This window comes from Lactuca virosa, chromosome 3 (assembly GCF_052849685.1).
Source record: "Lactuca virosa cultivar CGN04683 chromosome 3, Lactuca_virosa_CGN04683_v6, whole genome shotgun sequence".
NCBI classification, from domain to species: domain Eukaryota; kingdom Viridiplantae; phylum Streptophyta; class Magnoliopsida; order Asterales; family Asteraceae; genus Lactuca; species Lactuca virosa.
In genome coordinates, this window is record NC_136428.1 from 73119426 (window position 1) to 73132443 (window position 13018).

General features: G+C 30.4%; 2 protein-coding genes across 2 annotated transcripts; both read right to left on the reverse strand.

The window, feature by feature from the left end:
* Positions 1-985: 985 nt before the first annotated feature.
* Positions 986-7045, reverse strand: LOC145165951 (ADP-ribosylation factor GTPase-activating protein AGD4-like). Its single transcript, XM_079084869.1, has 18 exons — positions 6722-7045; positions 6285-6361; positions 6070-6170; positions 5822-5892; positions 5622-5684; positions 5142-5186; positions 4868-4933; positions 4524-4571; positions 4326-4421; positions 4206-4247; positions 3492-3710; positions 3275-3406; positions 2979-3197; positions 2611-2694; positions 2216-2491; positions 1919-2128; positions 1379-1821; positions 986-1285 (listed from the first exon to the last, which is right to left on the reverse strand). Exons 1-18 carry the CDS (start codon positions 6881-6883, stop codon positions 1171-1173), a joined length of 2469 nt encoding a protein of 822 aa, XP_078940995.1. The 5' UTR covers positions 6884-7045; the 3' UTR covers positions 986-1170.
* Positions 7046-8651: 1606 nt separating this feature from the next.
* On the reverse strand, positions 8652-11621 carry LOC145162390 (proteasome subunit alpha type-2-B). Its single transcript, XM_079081550.1, has 12 exons — positions 11503-11621; positions 11091-11155; positions 10910-10986; positions 10573-10637; positions 10431-10477; positions 10264-10339; positions 10095-10162; positions 9944-10013; positions 9702-9787; positions 9285-9347; positions 9017-9082; positions 8652-8894 (listed from the first exon to the last, which is right to left on the reverse strand). The coding sequence occupies exons 2-12, from the start codon at positions 11129-11131 to the stop codon at positions 8846-8848; spliced, it is 708 nt and encodes a 235-aa protein (XP_078937676.1). The 5' UTR covers positions 11132-11155; positions 11503-11621; the 3' UTR covers positions 8652-8845.
* Positions 11622-13018: the final 1397 nt, after the last annotated feature.

Genomic DNA, 13018 nt, shown 5'->3' on the forward strand with positions numbered 1-13018 from the left:
TGTATACGTCAATCATATTACATAATATGATTTTAAAAGATGAAGAAAACGTAATATATGATTTTGACGAGCATGAAATCATTCCTAACACAACCACTAGAAATTTGTGGCGATGAGTTCATAGGAAGAAGAATGATAATAAATGATGTAAAAATCTATCACAACCATAATGATTTGAAATTTTTAACACAACACCTGTTAATAATTTGGAATGTCAATTTCAGACGAAGACTTCATTTAAATGATACTAGTTATGGATATTTATGTTCTTAAGTTTTAAGTTTTTAATTATTTTAGTTGTTATGATTTAATTTCTTGTTATGTAATTTTTTTTATATTTAATGGAGAATTTAGTTTTAGAAAAATTAATTGTAAAAAAAATTTATAATGTTAATCCACGCCACCTAAATGGCATGGTAAGATAGTGTGTGGCAAAACTCATAGGCATGGATGTGGTAGAAAATCTATATTCTAATAAAAAAATAATTTTATTCTCCTTTTGACATGTGTCACCTTCTTAGGCCTCCTAATTAATTTTATATTTTATTTTTTTACGTCTTCTAATTAAAACATGCAACTTGTCAACCTATTGATTCTCCATTTTAAATTTTAAATTTTAAATTTCTTACTCTAATTATATTAAATTAATAACATCAAAATAAAAATTAAAATAAACTCAATACAAATTATAAAGTGATATAATTTCACATATTTATTTAAATCAATGATTATAATTTTATATAACTAAAAAAATTCTTAATTAATAATTTATTTAAAATAATTGATTAATAATTTTAAATTTTTACTATAAAAATTTAATTAATTTTGTAACCGTGATTTCTATGGGTTATAAACTAGCAAATAAATAAATAAACAAATAACACGTTTCTTTTTTGTTTAGGTGGTTTACATTATAAAATTTTAAAATATAAATATGTCCCCTCCTATTTCCACATTTCCACACAGACACTCACGCCACATGACATGACAATAGAAACAGTATCGCCTTAAACAAGTGTACAACATACACACATCAATCTTTTTCCATACAAATCAAATCTAAACGACCAAAGCAAAAACGTATAAAGATATCAAACTTCCTCTATGAAACAACTCGCCAGTGTCAAAATGACTTATATACCCCCTCCTCTTGGATCTCCTGTCTCCACTTCACTTCCCATCAGAAAGCAATATTAGTAGCTCATCATCAGTAATCGCTCCCATCTCCATGGCTCTTTCTAGGGCACCCTGCCCACCCCCATCTTTAATTGACGGAATTGCCCCTCTGAAACCAAATTCAGATACACGTTACCAAAAGAAGTATGAATAATCATAAAAGCAAAGAAAACAGATATTTAAACATTTAAATATTTATTACCTTCTGAGCATATATTTGGCTAATTTGTTATTTCCAGAAAAGATACAATGATGAAGAGGCGTCCTGCCATGGTAGTCAGGCCTGTTTATATCAGCACCAAACTGTAGCAACAGTTCAACCATCACTTGATACCCGGACCCACATGCTAAATGCAACAACGTGCTCCCTTGAAGACAACTTTCCGGCCTTCTGGAATCCTTTATTCTTTTACACAATTTTGGATCCGAATCTTTAGTGGAATCAAGATCGTGAATCAAATCGGAAGACGCCACGTCATCGTATGTTGTGGCATTCACAATATTTGAATTTGAACTTGACGTAGCAATCAAGCGATATACCTCTTGTATATTGTTGCCCTTGACTGCTTCCCATATTCTTGTGGCATTTGAAGAAGGGTTAGGGTTACTACCATTACTGGTTTCTACAAACAGCTTCTCCACATACTGGTGGGATTAAAACAAACATGATTCACGTTTATTAGGGTTAAATGCAACGTGCTACTTTCATTGATTTGTTATAATTATAGATTTACTCATTTACCTTTGCATTGATATATTTCTCCCTCTGCTGAATTGCATCTTTAGGACTAGGCTTGCTAACCAAAACAGCATCTGTTTCATCCTCGATAAAAAATTTATTGGTTTGAGGTAGTTTCTCCCATATGGAATTGCAGTATTTATTCCCCAAATTTCTAAACAGTTCCATAACTGTAGGTTCCCAAACTTTCACATCTAGATTGATTGACCTCACCTGCACCGGTTGATGAATAATTTTAAATTTTTTTGGGGGAATGTAAGGGTAAAACGGTCATTTAGTCTTCCTTCAGACAACCTATACCTTTGATATGTGAACTCCAAGATTGCGGTGTACACCAGAGCATTCAATGCACATTAATATGCCAAGATTAAGAGACGCCCAATCAGGATCAAGTGCACCACATTCTGCACACAGATCATTTCCAGGAATCTCTCGAAGAATACTGGAGACAGAATCTGCTGGATTCATGTCCATGTTATCACCTGTAGATCCCCCCTCCTTATTAATACTCAACACAGTAAAATTGTCATCAACTGCTTCACTGATATTGCCCAAATTACTTCTTCCAAAATGTGTCTGTAGATAACACAATCACAATAAATAATATAATATAAGAATATATATATATATATATATATATATATATATATATATTAAAACTATTAATGAAATTTAACTATTTAAGAGAGTTTAACCTGGTTCAGGTGGGAGTTCAAAAGAGAGGCAATTACTCCTGTGATCTTGTTCATCCAGTCAGCCCTATCAGCTTCATTTTCAGCCTGCCCAAATCATTATATTACCAAAGATTTGATAATTCTTCACTTTATGGACTTAATGGGGACATGACTTATGGCTATTTCTGTTTTTACTTATTGGGCTTTTACATTAAGCCAAAGAACCTGGCTTCATGTATTCAGACACTAACCCTTTACCTATTTGTCTATTTGTCTGTCTTCTTTTTTCCTCTCACATTAAAATTAAAATTGATGAATAAAGTCAAATTAATGTGTATTGTGAAACTTGTTTGTTGGAATGCAAGGGTAAAACGGTCATTTAGTCTCACCTGCAGTGTGTAAGCTTTTAATGGAGAAATTATCCTGAAACATAAACGTAAATCCGAATCTTCAGCATCAAGTTTTATAATTGAAGTACGAAGATCAACAGTATGACAACTCAAATTTTCATCATCATGTGATGCTGCCCTTGTATGCCTTGATCTAAACCTCCCAAATACACGGCTTTGTTGTTCAGTAGATGCAAGTGAATTTGATGATTGTGAAGCCTATAAAACAAGATTCAACATAAAGATCATATAATTTATAAATTTTTATATAAAAAAGACCAAAAAATATTACTCACGATAGGTTTGTTAGGTGGAATCCGATGATAATATAAGTTCCCACGGCTATCAAGTACAAAAAATCGTCTCTTCCAATCTGCTCTTAAACTTGAAGACCTTTTTAAAAGATACCCTTGTTTGATTGTCTGGACCTAAAACAAATATTATAATTTTGTTATTATTTATTAATAGTAATTAGTAAATGGGATTTTTTTATTATTTATAAAATGTACTTACTGTTCCTTTTGTTGTGGACTGCATTATGGCGTCTATATTTTTATCAGAACTCATTCCGACACCATTTACAGTAACACCAGTTGTGGTTGTAGTGGGTCCCACATTAATAGGCAGTGGGACCTTTGTTTCTGCTTGTGTCCTAAATTCTTGAATTCTTTTTGCAAGTCTATCTTGTTCAATACTTGCTTGTTCCTTAGATTGTTGGGCATATGTCAACACCTGAAATCAAGTGGGATCCACATAAGTTGACAAAAGATAATTTTCTGTTATTCCACGAGTATTAAAGGAACTAAGGTCTAAGGGTTTGTTTCTTTTTTACTTAATGGGTTAAGCACTTAATCTGGACAGCTATACATGGTTGTTTCTTTTTTACTTGTTCTAGATAGAATTGACTTAATGGGTTAAGCCAAAAAAAACCTTCTCTTAATGAATTCAGACACCAACCCTTTACCTATTTTCCCTTCTTTTTCCTCCCAAATCCTCTCACTTTAAAACTGATGAATACTATTAAAATTTATGAATATTGTGAAAACTGTTTGTTTAATTGTAAGGGTAAAATGGTCATTTAGTCTCATGAAGATGGCTTATTCAATCTAGAAAAGAAACAGGCCTTATGGGGGAAAAAGACACAGCCCCTTAGGAAAAATAAAATCTATATAACAAAACGAAAAATATATGTCATAATTTACTAAAGGGAAATGGTGAAAGAAGAACCTGATGAATGAAAGGCTCCATTTGACTCAATAGTTCATACCCCTAAAAAGTCAACATTGTGGTTAGTCTAAAGACAGCACATCACATGCAAAATAAATTTGATGTTTAAAAGTAACACACCAGCTTAAAATATCTCAAATGAGCATCCATTATTGCACTAAGAGATTCCAAAAATGTGTATTTCTTTTTTGCTTCTATGTTCGTGAGAGAATTTACCTGCACTCCTTAAAAAACACCATGGAGAAAATCTTAAACCTCAAAAATGAATAATAGTCAATAGAGGAAATATAAAACGCACTACATATTTATTACACATACTAGATTGAATCTGCTTCTCTCAAATGTTGATTTTGAGTTCTGTAGGTCCTGCAAAAATAAGTAAAATTTAAGCTCATGTACATGTACTTTATACAGCAAGTCATAAGTGAATTTTGGTTTATGAATAAAAAAATATTCTCATGATTAATACAAGTATAAAGTATGTTTTAGTATATGAATTACTAGGATAATACTTTTGTGCTTCTATTTACACATATTGTATGTTATGTTTTTAGAAAATTCCATTCAACTCAAGCCATAATTCATGATTAAGGAAATTAATATAGTGAGCATAATGTCTGATGAGTCAACTCAGTTGAGAACCTCAATTGGTTATAAAATACCTCCTCCAATTCAGCAACAACTTCATCCCGTGTACTCTTTTTCAAAGATGCAACCTTTTCACGAGCCTGCAGTCATAATACAAAATCAATATGTTTTAAACTTTATGGATACTTCCAATATTTTAAAAGCGAACTACAAATGTGAACTAAATAAAGGAATTATAGCAACAGACATATCTTTCTACAAACACGCTATTATGTAATGTCCTAATTTGACTTATTAACTTTATAACTTTGTGCATAAAAATAAAGATATGTAAGCATATCCATATACCTGATCATACGAATGTGCAGCTTTGTCAAATCGTTTACGTGAGTCCTGAGCAAAATAAGATTGAATAGATTGACTATTATCAAGACAATTAAAAAAAAAGTATAATAATAAATATAACAAGAATCACATTAATTTGTTGAAAGGCGTTTAGGGTTTAGAGATTCTTGAAATTACAAAGACACGTGGCAAATCATAACTGGAGAAGTGCTTAACCGACTTAACTGTCACCACTATAAATAGGATTCTCTGTGTATAAATTTTGTTACTTACTTTTCACTAACAACTATTGTAACAGAATCTCTCATGATTTTTCTCATTATCAAATAAAAATCAAGCTGACATATTGGATACTAATGTCAGTGTGACCTGTGCGTAATTTGTTCATCTACATTCTTAATCCCACATCTAGTCATTTCTACTAAAAACAACACAAGTTTTTTTTTTAAATAAAAATATATATCTCTGAGAAGATAAGCACACCTTTGTATCTTGCAGATCCTCGGACAGAAACTGTGCTAAACGATCAACGAGTAAATGTTCAACCTGCAAATAGACACAAAGTTGTTTCTTAGATTTAAGAGTTTCAAGTTAATCTCACATAGAAAGAACAAGTAATTATCATAGAGAAGTTTAATTAGCCATAAATTACCATGAGCTTTAAATGCAATTTGTTCACTTACTTGGGAACGAAGAAGCTCTTTAAACGTTTCAATCTCGCGAAAAGCACTAACGAATTTAGTCATTATTGGACCTTACCAAATAAAAACCAAAAATAATCACATTATCACACACACACACACATATATATATATATATATATATATATATATATATATATATATATATATATATATATATAAGTTCTTTTCAGAAACAAAAACAAGATATGATTAACAGATTAAGCAAGATGGGTTACCATTAAACTAACCTCCAATCGATACACTGACAGGGTCATCTTGTCCACCACCAAAAGCCTCCACTGAGTCTGCAAATAGAAGGTCCATATTGCATGCTTCCCCAAGACCATCCCTGTGAAGAATGAGATAAGTGAGAGAATGACATTGACATTAATATCAGTCTATCATGTCCAGAAATGCCAGCAAAGAAGAATCAGATTGATGAAAATTGAACTGTGCCACTTACATATACTTTTTGCTTCCTTTGTGTAGTTTTTGACAACGAAGCTTGAGCTCATCTGTTGTCTGTTCAAGATAACGCACCTGTTTACAGAAAGTTGAAGCAATTTCAGATCATTCCAGATTTGGGAGATTTTATTAATGTACATTTGATTATTACTCCAACCAAAAGAGGTATCTATACGCAATTCCCAAAACGAACTACTCTTCAGATAGCGTTCAATTTTAGGTTTTCCCTAGATCACTAGTATCATCGACAAAATTGAACTCAGCAAACAATTGTCATTTCATAAGGAAGCACCACATGTGGTTCCATATCTATGGAAAATAGAAAACCAACTACATATATATAATCATGCGTGCAGGTAGATTAAGATGGAAGCAAAACCCCCCAAAGTTCAAGTTGAATTATAAAAAGAAAAAAACACAAAAAACACAAAGCACCTGCTTTTGGAACATCGGAGAATCATCGAGCTTGATGAAGGCAGTCATAGGGTTGTCCTTTTCTGTTGGGGAAGGAGGCAGATACTTAGCTAAATCTGGGAAGGCCAAACAATGGAGTACCTTGGGTTCTTGGACTATAGGTTCAGATCGCTTGAAGGTCATATTATTTTACTACTAAAAGAAAATTTAATAAAATAATAATGATTGATGACGATGACGATGACAACGAACGTGATTGTGCAATTAAAGGGGTAATTTGTGTTGGATGAACAGTGCGATGAGGATTGTTAAAAATTCCAGTTGCGATTTGATGCCAATCTTTCGACCTTTTTCATGTGTGATCTTGTTTTGGAGATTTTAGAGGCGAAAGGTTAAAAAAAACTTAATGAAATGTCAAAATTATGTTCTTCAAAAATCAAAATAGTTGTTGGGAAGTATCATTGGAATTTAAAGGTGATTTGGTTCTACTATTATGGTACCTGTTTATTTAGTGAAAAATGGTAATTTTACTTCATTTGTGAATGAATATAAATACTTTTGTCATAAAATAATAAGGTAAATAAGAAAAATAACCTAAATAATATACAAATATAATGTTATTATCGAAATAATTGTTTTATAAAAGAATGTTACTCCGGTTGGAGTGTATTTTGTAATGGTTATAAAGTTTTTATGGTTATATTGTAAAAGAATTTCTTAGGGGGTTAAACCAAAAGAAATACGAGGTTCCTATGGTTTTTATATAATTAATCAATAAAGAAAAAGTTAAAGTGATCGAATCATTTGTAAGTAGGTATATCTAAATGCATTAAACTTTTAATGTGTTTTAATAAATATAAAATTATCATTATTATAATGATAGTACTTTATAATCACACTAAATGGTTAATTAATTATAAACTTTCATGTTTTCTTTAACATAATAAACTTTAAATATATATATTCAATCTAAAAACCATTATAGATTTTTTGTTAAATATAATTAGTAAATTCTGATGTGGTAATATAGAAATAAAAGAGGATGATGATTGTAGATCCTTCAAGATTTCAAATTTATCCATCATTGATTACAATAATATATAAGTATTGATATCTTTGTAAGAAAAATAAGAGTTGTATTAAAATCAATAATAATATTACTTAAAATTTATATTTCATCGATTTGAACAAAAACCAAAAATATTATAAATTCCAATTCATTATAAATCTCTTCTCTCTATTTTAATAAATGAATAAGTTTATTCTCGTATTGACAAGTGTCACAATATTAGAAATCTTCATTAATATTATATGTCACATATCATGTCACATGTCAACCTATTAATTCTCCATTTTAAATTTTAAATTTTAAATTTCTCACACTAATTACATTAAATTAATAATTGATTTTTCATTTCAAATTTCAAATTTTAAATTTCACACTTTAATTACATTAAAATAAAAAATAAAATAAAGTTAATATATATTATAAGGTGAATAATTTCATGTATTTATTTAAATCAACGATTATAATTTTATATAACTAAAAATTATCCCTTAATTAATAATTTATTTCAAATAATTTATTTGAAATAATTTGATTAATAATTTTAAGTTTTTGCTATGAAAGTTTAATTAATTTTATAACCGTGGTTCTCACGGGTTATAAACTAGTATATAATATACCAATAAACAATAGATCCCATGAACCTCATTCCCGTTATATATATATATATATATATATATATATATATATATATATATATATATATATATATATATATATATATATATAATCTAAAAACCAAGCCAAAATTATTGATTTCAATACAAAACGATATTCAGGAAAGCATTTTCTAAGATTTGTCCACCTATAAAACACTTATGATTAATCATTAATATATGAAATCAAATATTCTGCCATGGTTTATCAACTTTTATTAAACTAAAAGGCCTACAACATGAAACTTTTGTAAGAGACACCCTGGAACCATGCATATTTAACAGCAAAGAACATTTAATCTATATTATAAATTCCAACACTTTTGAGAGAAAAGATCAGGAATTTTGCAACCAAAAAAGAAATCAAAAGTTCTCGGAAGATTTTGTAGAGGCTCAACCAAAAACAAAATAATAAGTTAATAACTATTCGACTTCTTGTAGGTAGTCTTCAATTTCTGCGGGTATCAACACTCTGAAACAAGGAAACAACACCATCTTTTATTAAAGGGTATTTTAGTAATTTGACAAATAGTTTCTAAAGTGCATGCCACATAAATATTAATCAAAATCGCATGTACAATAAATAAGACTTGCCTGAATACTTTGTCAGTGCCAATAATCCCAATCTCAATGTTTTTGCTAGATATTTGTCCTTCAAATCTACAATAAAACACATATTTACTAAATACTAAACTTAACATTACACGCTGACAATATATATAATATGGTGGATTATAAAAGTGTTGGGTATAAAGGTTATAAAACATTTCAAAACATTTGACGTGAAATAATACGAAACTAATTTGGTTTTATTATCTTTTGTATTGATTAGCAATAAGAATGAAGAAAGGACGATAATTACCCCTCCTTTAATGTCAAAATTGCGGTGTGTACTGCATCATCAAGTTCCATATCCTCGGTGTACCTAAAAAAAGCAACATACTTCTATTTATTTTTGTATAATAGCATCCTACTTTCATTTCTTTCTATTATAGCAATTTACTTTCATTTGTTTTTCTTATTAACACAATTCTTTGAAAAAACATACCATTATTAGCATTGTACTTTTGATTTTTTTTTTCTTATTAAGACATTATTATAGCAGTGAAAATTGCATTGTATTCGCTGGTATTATTGCTATAATTCGGTAGATTCTGTAGAGTACAATACTGTAATATGTATAAATAAAGTAGGATGCTATAAATTATAATAAATAAATAAAAAATACATTGTTATTTCTTGCATTTAACCCTATATATTAAAAACTATAATGGTATACCTCTTCTCTAGAAACGTCTTGGCATTAGATACATTCTTTCCCATGGCTGAAGCTTTCCAGGAAAAGTATGAACCTGAGGGATCCACCTGTGGGATACATATGTATTTGAATTTTTAGTGAAATAATAATATACTTGAAAAAGGGTGATTTTTTGGTTATATATCAATAAGGACAGGAATATACATTTTGAAACAATTAAAGCCATAAAATCATGAAAAAGAGCATCTCAATTTAGCTAATACCTGATATAGTTGAGGACCCTTGTCATCAAATCCAGCAACAAGAAGTGAAACACCAAAAGGTCTTACACCACTACAAGAAAAAGGCAACTATATATCAGTAGACTGAATTAAGTATTTGAATTACTTTTGTTAAATAAGTAACTCTACTTACCCTGACTGAGTAAATTCTTGCATAACAGCAGCAGTTTCCCTCACAAGTTGTGTAACTGGGATTGGTTCCTGCAAATACCAGAATCATAACCTTTTTAACCAACATAGAACATACTTTGTATAGTGTATGTGAAATGTGGTTCAAATTCATGCAGAAAATAGCCACATACTTTGTATAGTCTATGATACTGTTCAGCTTGCTTCCGACTTTTTCTAACCAAAACTCGAGAATCGGGCCCCATGCCACTGCAGTAGTAAAGAAAATAGCAACAAACTTTTTTATGTAGTGTTTTGCAGTGTCATGTTATTCCATGTTAATAGATATTATGAAACATACCTATATACCACCCCAATGTTAGGAGTTAATATCTGAATCTTTTGCACCTGAAGTCAACAAAATTGGATTTTAGAATCGAAGATTAACCTAACCCTCTTGTTATGGTTTTAGTAAAAAATAAAAGAAGGAAATTTGTACTCACAGATGTTTCGTCAACCAAAATGGATGGTAATTTCTTTTCTGTCGCAATTACAACACCATTGGCAGCTGCAATCAACAGGTAAAACATGTAAGCAATAGAACAATAAAGAATAGGAAACAATTTCAGCACAGCAGCCATGGCTAGATTCTAATAGTTGTAGAAAAATGATCCTAAATTTGAAGTCATCACTTAAATTATACCAGATGCAAATAGAGTTTTATACCACGAATTTCCAAATAGTAAACTTGTTGCTCAAGCCTCAAATGATATCCCATCATGGCATCATGCTATAGAAATTTATTATAACAAGAAATGCAAGCTTGTAAAGTGTAATCACCTTTAATTCCTAAAGAGGTTTGACCAGAGCCAACAGCTGTTAGGGCGTGTTCAATCTGAACAAGCTTCCCAGAAGGACTGCCAACAAGAAGTAGTGATAAGATGAAGGGTTCTAGCAATTTTGCAATTTCAAGTGAAATCAAAGTTGATCACCATTGGAGAAACTGGCATGTAGATTATACCTGAAAGTTGTTAGAGAGAAAGAGTACTGGCTATCACCCATAGTCTAACTGACTTCAAAATCGTCCTGTAGTGAGATCAAAAAAATGGTCACCATCGTCAGATTAACTGGTTGTCCTATCGTTCATGACGTCATAGATCAACAATTTAGTAAGGCCGAAGTTAACACATTGACTTGAAATCATGAGATACCATCCTAACTAGGGTTTCCAATCCAGTAATCTAAATAATCAGGATTTCAATTTTCAACGCTCACAATTTCTAGTCAAATGCGTCAAGCAACTAGATTATCAAATTAAAACGATCAACAACTAAACGTCTGCAGTTTCAAATTTCGAAGTGAAAGCAAATAAACTTTTGAACATAAAAGGTTCAGACATCTGAATGTACAGAAACGAATGCTATCATGCTTACCTCGTAAGTGCAATATCGGAGTGGGGTATCACGTCTAGTGATGGTGGAGTCTGAATTCTGATTGAGGGGAAGTGGCTTGGGTCGGAGGTTTGCCGTTGGTTGGGTCTACACTTTGGAAGTTTGGGACCATTTTTTTCTCTCGTTTCGTACAATTTAAAGTTTTTATATTCACAAAATGACCACTCAATTTTACAAAATTATAGTTTCTTCTCCAAATGACCCATTTTCTCTCATTTTGTACAATTTAAAATTTTTATGTTCACAAAATGACCACTCAACTTCCCAATTTACCTTTATTTAGATATCCACATTAAGCTTGTCAAAATCGAGATCCTATGTAGGATCGTTTTTAGGTTTGTAAGATTGGGATCGGGATCGAGATCCTAAGATCCCACAAAATAAAACATAATTTTAACTTATAATTTTAAAACATGAAAAATATCTCAGACATTCAGTTTTCCGTTCAAAAGCTATAAAAACTTCAAAACATTAGTTACAACTCATAACATAAAATAATAAACAGTAAACTGATAAAGGATAAAAAAACATAAAATGGTAAATTCATTTTTCTCCAAAAAAAACCAAGGGAAGGTAAAATCGGATTGGATCCCGATTCTACGATCCTACGATCTTACCCTAAATATAATTCGTATACGATCCGACTGGTTTTTTATAGCTAGGATTGTATGATCCTACGATCAAGATCGTGATTTGACAACCTTGATCCACATGGAAATACATATTTGTAAAGTTGAATAAAACAAATCCTAATATTTACGGTAATACTTTTATTTATTAAGAGGGATTCTCTTTTGTTTCCTTAAAGAAGAGGAAGAGCACGAAAGTCACGGTCGTATTGGCTATAAGTAGTTTCGAACCTTAACATTTGCTTTTCGTTATTGCATGACGATTTATTTAAGAATGGAATTAAACTTCAATGGTGTTTTTTGTCTGACAAGCTTTGTCTTATGTTGGTGGTGACCATCACTATATTACTAATGTGGAATTTACTTATGCATGTATCTTGAATGGCAATTTAGTTCATAATTCATAACTTATAAATATTTGACATAAATAGATGATTTATATTTATTTAATTTCTTACATACGATAGTATATCTCAAAACTTCTAACTCGGTCAGAATTTCTAACTCAGTCAGCTTCTAACACAGTCAGCTGTAACCCAGTTAGCAACTATCAAGTGACTTCTAAATTGAATTGAATAAATAAAATCAAAAGCATTTAAAGCAAACAAAAAAAACTTAAAAAATATCTGAACACAACATGATGACTACAACAAAAAAATGACCGTAAACATAAATCACCATTTGATTTAATTACAACAAAAAATGATTGTAAATATAAATCACCATTTGATTTACCCCAATGCAATGGAAAATAAGACCCACAAATTTAGATAAGACCAAAATTTGATCAATGTCATACTAAAAACAAAAAAAGTATAGGCATTTTTTAAAAATATAAGTAATTTTGTATAAATAAAGAAACTACAAAC